Source organism: Coturnix japonica, chromosome 6 (assembly GCF_054131305.1).
Source record: "Coturnix japonica strain WE chromosome 6, WE-NBRP24, whole genome shotgun sequence".
Lineage (NCBI taxonomy): Eukaryota > Metazoa > Chordata > Aves > Galliformes > Phasianidae > Coturnix > Coturnix japonica.
In genome coordinates, this window is record NC_140668.1 from 32399263 (window position 1) to 32411935 (window position 12673).

General features: G+C 36.3%; 1 protein-coding gene across 13 annotated transcripts; it reads left to right on the forward strand.

The window, feature by feature from the left end:
- The first annotated feature begins 53 nt into the window (after positions 1-53).
- Positions 54-12000, forward strand: TERB1 (telomere repeat binding bouquet formation protein 1). Of its 13 annotated transcripts, none has more exons than XM_085551143.1 (18): positions 54-122; positions 676-734; positions 1696-1806; positions 2006-2134; positions 2629-2760; positions 3239-3299; positions 3376-3491; positions 3606-3728; positions 4208-4363; positions 5024-5155; positions 5336-5461; positions 5981-6162; positions 6891-7231; positions 8040-8101; positions 9016-9108; positions 10164-10331; positions 10825-10902; positions 11389-11768. In XM_085551143.1, exons 2-18 carry the CDS (start codon positions 689-691, stop codon positions 11625-11627), a joined length of 2295 nt encoding a protein of 764 aa, XP_085407269.1. In that variant the 5' UTR covers positions 54-122; positions 676-688; the 3' UTR covers positions 11628-11768. The 13 variants fall into 13 exon arrangements, 11 of the variants coding, with proteins under 11 accessions (XP_085407269.1, XP_085407272.1, XP_085407275.1 ...); XM_085551149.1 differs by lacking the exon at positions 3606-3728 and having other exon boundaries at positions 96-122; positions 11389-11499; positions 11751-12000; XM_085551147.1 differs by lacking the exon at positions 54-122 and having other exon boundaries at positions 147-734; positions 11389-11499; positions 11751-12000.
- The last annotated feature ends 673 nt before the right edge of the window (positions 12001-12673 follow it).

Sequence of the window (12673 nt, forward strand, 5' to 3'; positions counted from 1 at the left end):
TGGGCCGGGTGCCGGCCTGAGGCGGGCGGGCGGGGCGGGAACGGCGCGCGGCGGGAACGGCCCGTTCTCCTCAGGCGGGAGGCGGAGCGGGGAGGGGCGGCCCCGCTTTGTGTAGGACTTTGGTGAGCTAAAGTAGTGTCACGGCTCATTATTGCCTTTGTTTTGGGTACTAATAAAGCAGTACAGTTTTGGTTTAGCAGCGGTAGATGGACAGTATTGTACTGGATGTCAGATGTGATTATGTAACATTATGTGATGATCTCATTGCCTTTTGGCTGATGACAAAATTGGCCGCCTGCCGTAAGGAAGATCTGAGGACATTTATTGCGATAAATAGCAGTGCTGGGTGTATTTTTTTAATTGTAGGTGGGGTTTTTTTCTTTGAGCAATTCCACACTGCCACTGTAGGTCACCAGGCTGCTGCAAAGCATTTACTTCCAAAGCCACTGGCATAACACAGTAGCTATAAAGACTGTCCATATGAAATAGAGCATTTCTAAAGGAAGGCTCTGCCATACAAGGCCATATTAAACATATGACAGCGTAAAACTTGAAAGCTGTAAAAGAGTGCATTTTTAAATAGTAATAATAAAAGTTATTTAACTCACTCTCTGTATGATGCTACATCTGCTGATGTAAACAAAAAGGAAATGCTTTTTTCCTTGCTTGCTGTAGAACAAGAACAGGGATGCAACCAAAAATGGAAAGTCAGAAGGTTCAGAAAACAAAGTGTGGTAAGAAACCTGAAATCATTTCCCTTAATTACCTTAATCTATTTTACAAAGTTTCAATGGATTATGACAAGACTTGCCAAGGAGGGTCAACTGTTAGGGAAATGTTCTTTTTATTTGTCAGATTTTCAGATTCCTGCCTTGTTCAAACAATAAATAATATTACCACCAAGTCACTTTCTTTCTAATATTTACCTATTTTTTTTTCTAGTATTTTAATTTTTAAAAGAAACCCACAACTGCGCATGTGCTTTAAGCTATGCAGTATCTGATGCTGCCAATTGAGAAAATAGTCATCAAATAAGTAATTTCATCATAGCAAAAAGTCTAAGAAACAAGTTATAATAGTCATTCACCTCCTTGGGGTTGTATGTAGTTGCCCCTTTCCCAAATGCTTTGTATTAACCTGCTAATGTAAGCGTTAGGATCAAGGTGCTACTTGGTGCGCTAAGTGATTCAGCCTTTAAATAAACAGCATGTAGCAAGCCTTGGCATTTAGCTTCATCCTCCTGGATTCTCCTGCTAGTGCACTCAGGTTTTCATGACTCTGTGTTCTTCACTAAATATACTTAATGCAACTTGGAAGTGGAAAACATACTTAAATAGTAACTTATATCCCATTTACTAACAATTATTGATATTTACAATAAAATAATAATGAAAGTCCAAAAATATTGAAATTATGCTGCTACTTTTAGCAGAGTGGTGCTCGAATAACTAACTGTGGATCACACTCAAAACACTATCAATAGAGATATCCACAGTGGGATGTTGGTTATACTTGTTATGTATGTATAGATGTATGAAAGTGGTAGCTCCATGATTTTCTTGCTTTTTCTTCTTCATTTTTCTTGCTTCCCCATGGGTATGTAACGTTTTGGGGAAGTTTTACTTGCATACTAAATAAATTTATATGAAGAGAAAAGAACACTTCATGTGAAGCTTCCTTTTTGTTTACTTTTAGATATGAAAACAGATTTGAACTTACTGGTTGAATGCCTTAAATATCAGATGGACTGCCCTTCATCTCAGAAAGAGGCTTTGATTGCTATCTATTCCATTTGTCAACAAAACAGTAAGAACCATTTTTCCCTTGGAAACAACACAGTCATTTCCATTTGCAATGTATGTTAAGAAACTGGTTACTACTGTGGGCAGAAAAAGCATTAACCAAAGGATGTAAGACTTCAGGAGCTATGACAGCTTAAGACTTTCTTTTCACACAGTAACAAAAACAGAATTTTAATTTTTGTTCTTTTTTTTCCCTGTTGTAGGTGAAGCATGTGAATATTTACGAGAAATTGGTGCTTTGGGCTTTATAAACGATCTTGCAAAGTCAAGTGTTCACGGCATAGTGAAGGAAGCAGCTTTATTTACACTAGGAATCATAATAGAGAGCAACGGTAATAAACACTACTATGTGTATTTCCAAGTTGGCCACAATAATATTATATATCTGCTTATGCTTTGTCTCCATTAAATTTTTTGCATCAAAATTTATGTTACAGAATAATATCACATAGTTTATGTGAAAGGCAGTAAATGTGTTGCTGTTTCAATGGCCACCCCAAGATCTGAAGAAATACAGTTAGGGTTAATATATCTGTCTCTCTGGGATTTATGTAGCCAGCTTCTCTGTGCGACAACAGGCAGCTCTGCTTCCTCATTAACAAGTGTATTGACATGCAGGCTGTTCCAAAGTTTGCCTGGGACCAAGGTAATTTGGAACTGGTGACAGGGGGAAGCCCTGAGTCCCTCTGTAGGCTTGTTTTGACTCCCCTGACCATCTATTGGATACCTCTGAGCATCTATTTACTGTATTAACAAACTAATTAAAGATTATAGATAGTTTGCTTTAGAGCTAATAGAGATAATGGTTTTTATTTTCTGGTTTCAGTTTACTGCCAACAAACTTTGTGTACTTCTGCATTGTTTGAAGACCTCATTTTATTTTTAACGAATAAGGATTCTGGGGTGAACTTGAAAAGAATGTCTATTTATGTCATCTTAGCACTGGTTTCAAATAATAGTAAGTGGGTTTTTTCTTCTGTTATAACACATTTTATTTACGTTTCCTTTTTATGTTTTCCAATCTGTGTGATGGAAATTTGGAACACTAAGTAATGCTTTTGTAAAACTGATTCATCAGGTTGCATGTAAATAAAGCTGAAGTATATAATTGTTTAAGTTGGAAAAGGTCATCAGTGTAAGTAAAATAAATCCAAGTGAATTGTTGCTTACTGGAATTTCCTTCAAAAAGAGAAAAAAATATTGCAGTTCTAACAATGTAATTACAGTTTTTAAAAAAATATAACTCAAACCAGTGGTTTCTGAGAATGTGTAGAAAAAGTGAAGCATAGAATAGAGTTGAAATGCATTTGCCAATGTGTTTGTGTGATCCTCTTTTGAGGAGAGGGTCCTACATGCTTAGGGAATGGAAAATTTAAATGCATAGGTTAGACTTGACATGGAGATGTTGTTGCATTCTGTTTTGTGGTTGCTTTTAGAACGTGGCCAAACCTATGTCAGAGAAACAGGCTGCATTGGTCTTCTGCTACAGTTATTCAGGTAAACAAACAGTTGCTGTTCAAGCAGAAAAACTAATACAGTATTTAGGGTTAGTTTGCTTTGTGTTCTTAAACAGAACAGCTCTTTCCACACCGGAGCTGAATCTGTCAGATGAAAATACGAATCGCTGCCACCAGCTGTGGTCTTCAGTCTGTAGCACTCTCTGTGCCTGCGTTAATAATCCTCAGAATGGTAAGTGCTGCTGTTTTAAAAACCATGGTAAATAAGTTTTGTTTTCATTTTTACAGTTCAGCTGAAATTTCACATTATGCTTGGATTTCAGTTTATTTGTTTTTACTTTCCCAGAAGCTAATCAAAAGATTTGCTGTTCAGTCTTTCCATATGCAAAAGAGCGGCTAGAAAGTTGCATGGATCCAGAGATAGTTCGTCCTATTTGTTCATTTCTTGGCCTCACGGTTGCAAATAACTGTAAGATAAAACTTTAAGCAGTTTTTGTTTTGTGCGCTTCATTCAATGCTTAAATGTTTAATTCCTTATTTTTGTCAATCTGCAAATTCATTTGCTTCTCTTACAACTGTTACACTGAAAACTTGATTCTGTCACTTTTTCTCACACTGCACTGGGCTGCAGTTTAGAGAGGTCAATGAAATCAATATGTGAAACTTACTTTACATACATAAGTCACTACTGCATCTTGGAGAAGAGTGAATTTAGGTGGATTTTGGGAATAATGTTTACCATTTTTATGCACGCGTTTCATCTTAAGACAGTTACTGCATTTCTCAGCATGAACATATATCCAACTTCATTTCCTTTATGTGGGTGTAAATGATTAAAATATGCATGGGGAAAAATAGGGATGGGCTTAATGAAGAAAATACTGAAACAATTTGATACAATTTGAGGCCTGTAGTACTTAAGACATGTTTTTTCCTTTTCTCACTAAGCTCCTGTGCAGAAATACTTTGTTTCTGTTGGAGGATTGGATACCTTAGCTCAAGTCCTTGTCAAGCTGGTGCATAATGATTCCTGTCTGAGTCCCTCTAGCACAAAACTTGCAATAGTGATAACAAAGACTCTGGATGCCTGCATTGCTAATAACTGTGAGTCAAAAGACCGCTGCCACTATCTGATAATTCCAAAATGCATTTTATTCAAGTATAGTTTGGTGAAAATGTGGTATGGATGGATAGAAAAGGCAATTAAGTCAAGTAAATCCAGATCGAGTTTGTACTGTAAAACATATCGAGTTCAAACTCCTATTGGGATTGATTCTGTTAATCTGAGGTGTGATAGTGAAATAAACATAAGGAAATTTATACTGAGAACCAAATTAAATTGTTGGTGCTAGCTTTCTGTAAGTTGAACTGAGAACTGGGAATGTGGCAACCTTGGATCCTGCAGCTAGAGCTGTGCTTCTGCAGGCCTGTGTCTGTACTAACAAGCTGTGCAAGCTCAAGCATAGAGCTGCATAAATGAGAAGTGTGAATATGGTTCCTGTTATGTCTACAAAGCATCGTTACTTCCATTTACTGGTGATAGTTCAATGAGGTCTTTGTGTGTTCCATCAGAAGAGAAAAGGGCAGTGCTGGTTGTGAGGAATTTAAGTTGTTGAAATGAAAGTAAGACAGAAGTGAGACTGCTCAATTCCAGGGTTTTTAAAGGTCTGCTGCCAGCTCCTTTAAACATTGTTTCGTATTTGAATTCTACCTGTTTATTTATTATCTGATAATTTTTTCATGGAATTATTTTCAACGTGGTAGCTGCCATGACTGTTGTTTTGGCGAAGTATCGCACTGTGTCAGAGCTGCTGAACCTGCTGTCTAATGACACTCTGGATACAGGAGAGAAAATGAGCATTATTCTCACAATTGGGCACTGTACTGAAGTCTGTGGTAAGTTGGTTTTTTTTTCTTTTCTGACATTTATACTGAATTCTCATACATTAGCTGCTTCAATGGTATCATTTCATCAAATTTGGTAACCCGAGGGGATATTCTATTAAAATTGCTTGTCAGATTAAGTGTATATGAGGTTGGAACTAACTTGTTTTCATTTATAACTTCCTGTTTTAGAAGAAAACCAGTGTGAACTGCTTAAGAACAATGGTCTTCCACTTATGATTCAGGTATTAACTGAGTCTCAAGATGAGGAGCTACACAAAGCAGCTACTTTTGTGCTGCAGAACTGCAAGAAAATGAGTAAGCTTACTGTTACTGCTTGGAAAATTAGAGGTGGTTTTTGTATTTAAGTTAACTTGACTTTCTAGATGATTTTAAGGGTAAGAGCTTTGTGGTTCTGTGTACTCAAAGGTATTTATTTTCTGCATGGAAGTTGTATGTTGTCACCATAGAAAGATTATGGTACTTAGGCAGAAAAAGTAAACGTTTCAACAATGCTGCAGTAAAGCATTTGCGTAACCTATATGTGTGGGTCCAGTCCATAATGTTTTCCATCTATACCTGATTGTGTAATATGATTTCACCCCAAATTAGTGCTCTATTCTGTATATTTAGAGACTAAACCAGTGGATAATTAGGCCTGTAATCACCAAAGCTGCAATTATTGTCGTATTTTAAAATGCTACTTATTTTTAAAGCAGATTATATTGTCAGTTATCCCAATAAGTTTTTTTAATTAATTGTGTAGTACTGCCAATGAAACAGAAATTCAGTGCATTCACTGATAAAATTTGGAATGTTTATTTTTGTTTTATACAGCTGAACAATTGTCCTTGAAAACAAATGAGGAGTCCCTAAATGTGAAGAATGCAGAAGAGCTGGAGGTGGACATGCAAATCAGAGAAAGAAGTCAACAAAACTACTGGAAGAAAGCAAAAGACATTCTGCACAGAATAAACTTGATTGAAAAAGAACACAATGAGATGAACATGTTTATGAAGGTAGGGTAAAGCTGTACAGATTTTCTGAGACTAAGGAGCTAAAGGAAATAAACCATTAAAATAATTACATTGTAAGTTAGGAAATGAGAGGAAACGTTGGATGTATGAGAAACTAAAACCTGCAGCTTTTACTGTTATTGCATGTAATGTGTGCTTAGAAATACAAATTTAAGTGTGCAGTATGATCAGGAAATGCAAGCATCTGTGTTCTTATGAGCTATTTAATTGTTTGTACAATCAGATTTTCTACAAAGTTGAGATCATTTAGGTTAGAAAAGCAACAGCTTGATTTTCTTTTAATTGCTAATAGTTTTTATTTATAATCTTAATATTTGCATGCTTGAAATGTCCATAATTGTACTGCTGTGACACGACAGCTAATGGACAAATGTGAACACAAAGTATGGTATTGTTATTATGTATTTTCTCTGTGCCATGTAACTGGATGGTATCCCTGATTGTGGAATAGCAACTTCTGTGTTACTTGGCTGGATCTTACAGTAATTTTAGACTTTTCAAGTGATGTGTTTTAATAGCAAATCAATTACTTCAGCCTGGAAGAATGACTTAGTAACTACCCCTTCAACTCTTTTGGCAGCTGTGCTGTTTTGTTGGCTCTCAATTCAGTCAGGAGTTCAACTGGTCTACTCTAGTTAATATTGTTAATCAATCTATTTAGTGTTTTTTATAGAGCTTGCTTAGTCACTAACAGATATTTTTCAATAAAGGAAGGAGTGCAAGGAAGACTGCTTGACAGGACTTCAGAAGCCAGTAATGAAGTGTCAGAATCCCATGAAGTGAATCCCAGTGATACAAAAGCACGTATAGAAAGAACACACAAAGAATTATGTGGCCCACAGTTAACCTCTAAGTTGGATGATCGAATTCTTGCTCTAGCTGTAAATTCTTCTGCACTGACTGTGAATCCAGTAAATGCTTCTGCTAGACAAAGTAAACAGTGTGATATTCCACGTTCAGTTTATGGGGTGCAGGTAGACACTGCAATTCGAAGTCATAGAGTAAATGAAAAAACAGCTTGTGAAAAAAGCCAGTCTGTTCTTCAAGTAAGGTAGGTACCTTGTTTTGAAGCAGAACTGGTAAGTTGCCCTTGATTATGATTTCCCACAAATATCAGCCTTTTCAATCATCATTTATTTGCTTTGTCTTTTGCTACAAGTGAAAAGCTCTAAATGGTTTTTGTCCAGTGGGAAAATATTCTATGCAAGCATTTTTGACATCAGAAACCAAAGATTTATAGAGTCTGTAGCACCATCTCCTAGAAACTCCCTTTTTCTGCATACATTTATTATATTGTGACTTCATGGTTACTACAGAAACTTTTAAGCACTTTGGGTATTTTCCACATTACTTTCATATGAATTCTACTTTGCTACTAACTGGCATAATTTCTCAGAATTTCTTTATTGTTCTAATCTCTGCAATGCAAACCTCTTGACAAGAGAAAGATACATGATTGTGGTGCCACAGCAATGTGTTGGTTGCATAAAAGCAGTTGCTACATTGTGTGCAAACTGTAGTATTCAGCAAATGATGGGAGTTTAATGTGTACTAAATTGGGGCCAAAATTGAAAATGTCTCTGGAAGCCAGCACGTGCTCTGCAAACACCATATTCCTGATGCTAGAACAGACGTGGAGCAGCACTGCAAGGAATGCCAGTCACAGACACTCAGTAATATGCTGCATACTTTTTGCTTGGTAACTTGGGCTTAATAGAATAGGTAATAAAGAGAGTATATTTTTTAGATTTTTCTTTGATTTTTGTTTAGCATGCTTTTTGTTTTGTCTCTGCAGTATGTGTATTAATGTACAGTTAAACATATGTTTTAAAACTTGTTCACTTTGTTAATCTTTCTAGGAAAGGTTTACTTCAACAACCAGTGAAGACTATTAAACATATGAAACAGGCAAGCACATCAGGTATAAGGAGCTAAATGTATTATTTTTAGACAATTTTGTTCTTAATTAACTTTATAATGCTGACTATTATCACTACTTTTTATCAGGAGTAAACTATAATTAAATGACAAAATACATAATGTGTATTCTATAACTGGAAAGTTTTGGAATTTTATATTGTACACAAATTTACTGGGAGAGTATTTGGTCTGCTTTTAGTGTAAGACATATTTTTCCTTTCTTTTTTACCTATTCAGATGAATGTCTTACAGATAACTATTTGAAATTAAATCTGAATTCAGTCTATAGTGAAAAGTGGAAGCCCTTAATAGAAAACGTGCAGGGGAAGTGCTTTTGTTCTGCGTTTGTAAGAGCGAGGATTTACATTCATTTGCGTTCTTTCTCTGTGGTATTTTTTTCAGAACTAGGATCAGTCAAATCTTTACTCACAGTATAGTTTACTATTAATTTGTAAAGCCATTTGTTAGCTTACTGTTTGCCAGAATGGTGGCTTTACAGGGGTCCAAGATGATGTCCATATATAGTTATTTAGACAGAGAATGAGTATTATTCCAGTACTTCACACTTTGAGCATCTGATTCTAAATATTGATAATATTAACAGGACTTCATTAAACAGTGTAAGCTTACAGGGTTATTTTGATCTGTTCAAGTTCAAACGATATGCTTCATTAGGAACGTGAATTAAAACAGGAAGCACTGAATTAAATGTAATTATTCTGGATTTACTAAAATGTCAATCTGATCCATTTACCTTCAGGAATTTCTGTTCAAGTTTTTTGCTGTTATGCCAATTAACCTTTCCTAGTCATCTAATAATAGAAAATACAGAATATCGGGATGCTCATGTGTGATTTCCACAGGAAATAACTTGCATTTTCTTCCTAGTGTTTTTTTTTTTCCTTCCTACTTTAGACCAACATTCATTCTACTCAGAGATGACCAAGAAAGAAAAAAGTAATTTGATTACAACTGCATCCCTTAAAATGACAGATTTCATGTGTTTAGGTAAGTGTCTCAGGTCTTTCTTTGCTAAGTTCAGAAAAGAAGAATTAAAGAGCCAGCAATTCAGCAAGAGAACTTGATATTACAGAAATTACTTGTTCTCTAATTTTTTATCTGTTTCCTTTCCTTTTTCTGCATTAAAAATAAAACAAATATGTTGACACAGAGCTAACCTATTCCAGTTTTGTTTAATGTGTCTTTCCTCGAGCTTAAAAGAGCACATTGTAGCTACAAGAATACTTAGGAGCAGCTGTTTTTTTTTTCTTCTTTTCTTTTTGGAAAGAAGGAGGGAAAAAATGGAGCCCTCTTCAGTTTGCTTCTGTATTCATCCAGCTAAGCCTCTAACTAGTATGCAATTCTTCTGGTTTTTTATTGTTGTTCTTTTTTTTCCTGCCTTACCGCTTTTGAGTACAGATAATTTTTCACAGCAGCCCATGTCTACAGCCTGTAATTGCTCCATCTTTTCCTTTGCAATGTAACCATGGTCCACCACTGGTTGTGAGAATGCTGCTGATATTCTGCATTTCTAAGCTGCATAACTAGCAAGGAGAACATGTAAGAGACACTAAACTATTAGTTAGCATGGGATGTGTCCTCAGAAATAAACAGGAGGACTTGCTGAGAGGGCAATGATAAGCTAGGTTTCTCATTTATTTAGATTAATGCAGATAACTTACCCTGTGGGAAAAGTTTCAAGGTTTACCAAAAACATCTGTTATGTTTTAGCTCCTACTTAAATCATTCTGTACAAAGAGAATAGTATCTTTCCTGCCATCCCATCAATATTTTTACTCATGTAGGGGATCTGTGCCTTACTTAGTAACTCTGGAGTAGAAATGCATTGTGATTTGGTTCCATAGGTCGTTCTGAAAATGCATTGTTGGAGAGAACAAAATGAGAAATAAGTCTTTTCGAGAAGGTACAGAAATATCCTCTTTTGAGGTGTGCAAATGGAAATTTAGGGGTTAATTGTAGATCATATTCAGCAAAATGCTGGATTTTACAATAACTACCACGGCAATCATGCTGTTATCTCTACAATCTCTATTTTTTCCCAGGTTGTACAACAACAGGACTGTCTTTGAATAGCAGAACTTTTAGTAAGATGTTGCAAACTTGTCCATACCTGTGTGGCCGTCACAGAGTCATTCTGGAAGCAGAAGAAAGATATAAAAAGAAACTTCAGAAATCGTCTGGTTCTAACAACAGACATGCAGCTTATGCGAGTAATTATTTTGTTGGTTTGTTTTTTACTTACTGTCCTTATTCTTTTAAAGTGTGTTTTGAGTTCCAGACTCATTTGGCCTGATTCTGATCATCCTACTCTTGTAAGCTCACTTGTTCTATATGATTTACCACTAATTTGTGCTAAATGAGGTTGGATCCAGCCATTTCTGTTTTGAGGAGCTGGTGTACTTAAATCTTGTACTTGAAGCGGTGGTGAGTTTTCATTGCAAACAACGCTCTTGTTTACCAGGGTTAATCAAATATTTATAGACGAGAGTATACAAAGTTGAAATGAATGTGAATGGGTGAACCTTGTAAGAAGCTTGTTTTGTTCTAATATTAACTGCTAAAGGATGTAAGAGGCTTATAATTCTTAATTAAATAATTTTAATTAAAAGGGCGTGAGATGGTTTTATGGTTTGAAAGAGGCACTTAAAAAAACAAACAACACGTTTTCTGGCATTTTTCATGGTGTTCATTGATACTTTCTAGAAATACTGCTGACTCCAGTGAAGAAAGGAAAACCACGTGTAGAGACATCTTTTAAGAGCAAACAGGATGATTTCCAAAGTAAGGCCTGAATTTGGAAGTTAGTGCAAAAAACACTTATTGTCTGAGTAATTCTCTTGAAGGGCTTCACCACAAGAGCTTGTGGGTACAGAGTTCTAATAAAGTTCTGTGGATTCTGTCAAAAATCTGTCAGACAATGTGTGCTCTGTAATCGTGGAGCTATTACACTACTTCGCAATTAAGTTTTCTGGTACGTTGTTGAATCCTGTTAGGATTATTTTCATGCCACCTGCTATAATTTAATCTGTTTTGGTGCTTTAAGGTATAGAAAGGTAGTCAGGATCAGCACAGTGCATGTGGCCGTTACACCAATATATTTCTCCTGGCAATTAAACATTTTCTGAAGTTTACTGGATTTTTCAGTCTTTCTTCACAGACCAGGTGTTAATATGGCTCAGAAGATCCCTCAGTTGTAGTTCCTGAAATGTTGCCTGTGTTTCACTGTTTTTTTGCAAGTAAAATATATAATGTTTTGTTGTTTTTAAGGTATTCTTTTGACTCCTGTTAGAAAAAGCAAAGCCAGTGCTTTGAATAGACATGGACATCATAATACTCATTTAATCGAAGAATATAACTTGCTACCAACATATGAAAAATGTGAGTATTGCCAGAAAATTAGTTCTGTGATAACAAATTTTACCTTTATTTCACGTTTAATTTGGTGTGTGCTCCTTACACAGGGGACGGTCTATGGATGGAGTAGACAGCATTTATCTGTACTCTGAGTAAAGTGTGTGTGTGTTTGGGGCTGGAGGGCGGTTAATGGCAACCACTGACACTGAAATCTTCTCTAAATAGTGCTGTGTTTTGTGATGGTTGCCTTGATGGTTTTATCTCCCATCTTACAGGAGCGAGAAAAACAAGGATCATCATTAAAGCCTTTTGAGAGCGTTTTGGATTTGGATGCAGAAAGTTGAAGAGCAGCGTTATGAGCAGTGAGGTACAGCCACAACAATCCCGACTTCAGGGAATTTAGATGAGTTTGGACTCATTTTGTGCTGCTTAACATTCATAACAAATCGTTGTGCTTTGCAGATTTCAGTTCCTTTGTAAGTCCTTTATAAATAATGCCAATAAAGCCTTTACCAGTAACAGTTACTTCTAGTTTTTAAGAGTTTAACCTCCTTTGTAAACCTTTGGTTCAGACAAAGCCAAATTGTCACATAACCTTTTTAGTTTGCTTCACCCTACTTGTAAGAAAAGGCTTATCACTAAAATGCCGGGAGCTGATGAGAAGCAGGTTCTGGCTGCATCCTCAGCACTGAGATGAGCAGCTGGAAGACTTTGTCATGGGTTTGGGGTGCATGGGGTGAAAATAGGATACGCTATAAACGTGTAGGAGGGATGCAGCCAGGTCAGCAATGCAAATTAGCGGTTAGCAGAAGTGATTGTGGAGGTGGTAAAAACCTTTCTGATGGTATCAAAACGTTTATGATATAAATGCTGGGGAGTACTGAGTTGGAGAACACAGTTTGTTGGAGGAATCCACGTGCTGAGGGGAACTGCTGGGCACAGCATTGGGTGCTTTGAGACAGCAGGGGTTATAGAACAATCTTTTACATTCTTATTTGCAAATAATTTTGTGTGGGACAGGGTAGATCTATGGCAGAAAGCACCAAATGTAGAGCTGAAAACTGCTATGATGCCGATATTAAAAAAAAATAGGTCTTTTTAATGGTTTTCATCCTTTGCACTTCATTTTTCTTACTCAAATACTCGCGCAACTGTAAAAATGCCGTAGGGTCTGACTTGCTAATCGTCTTTAAGGGAA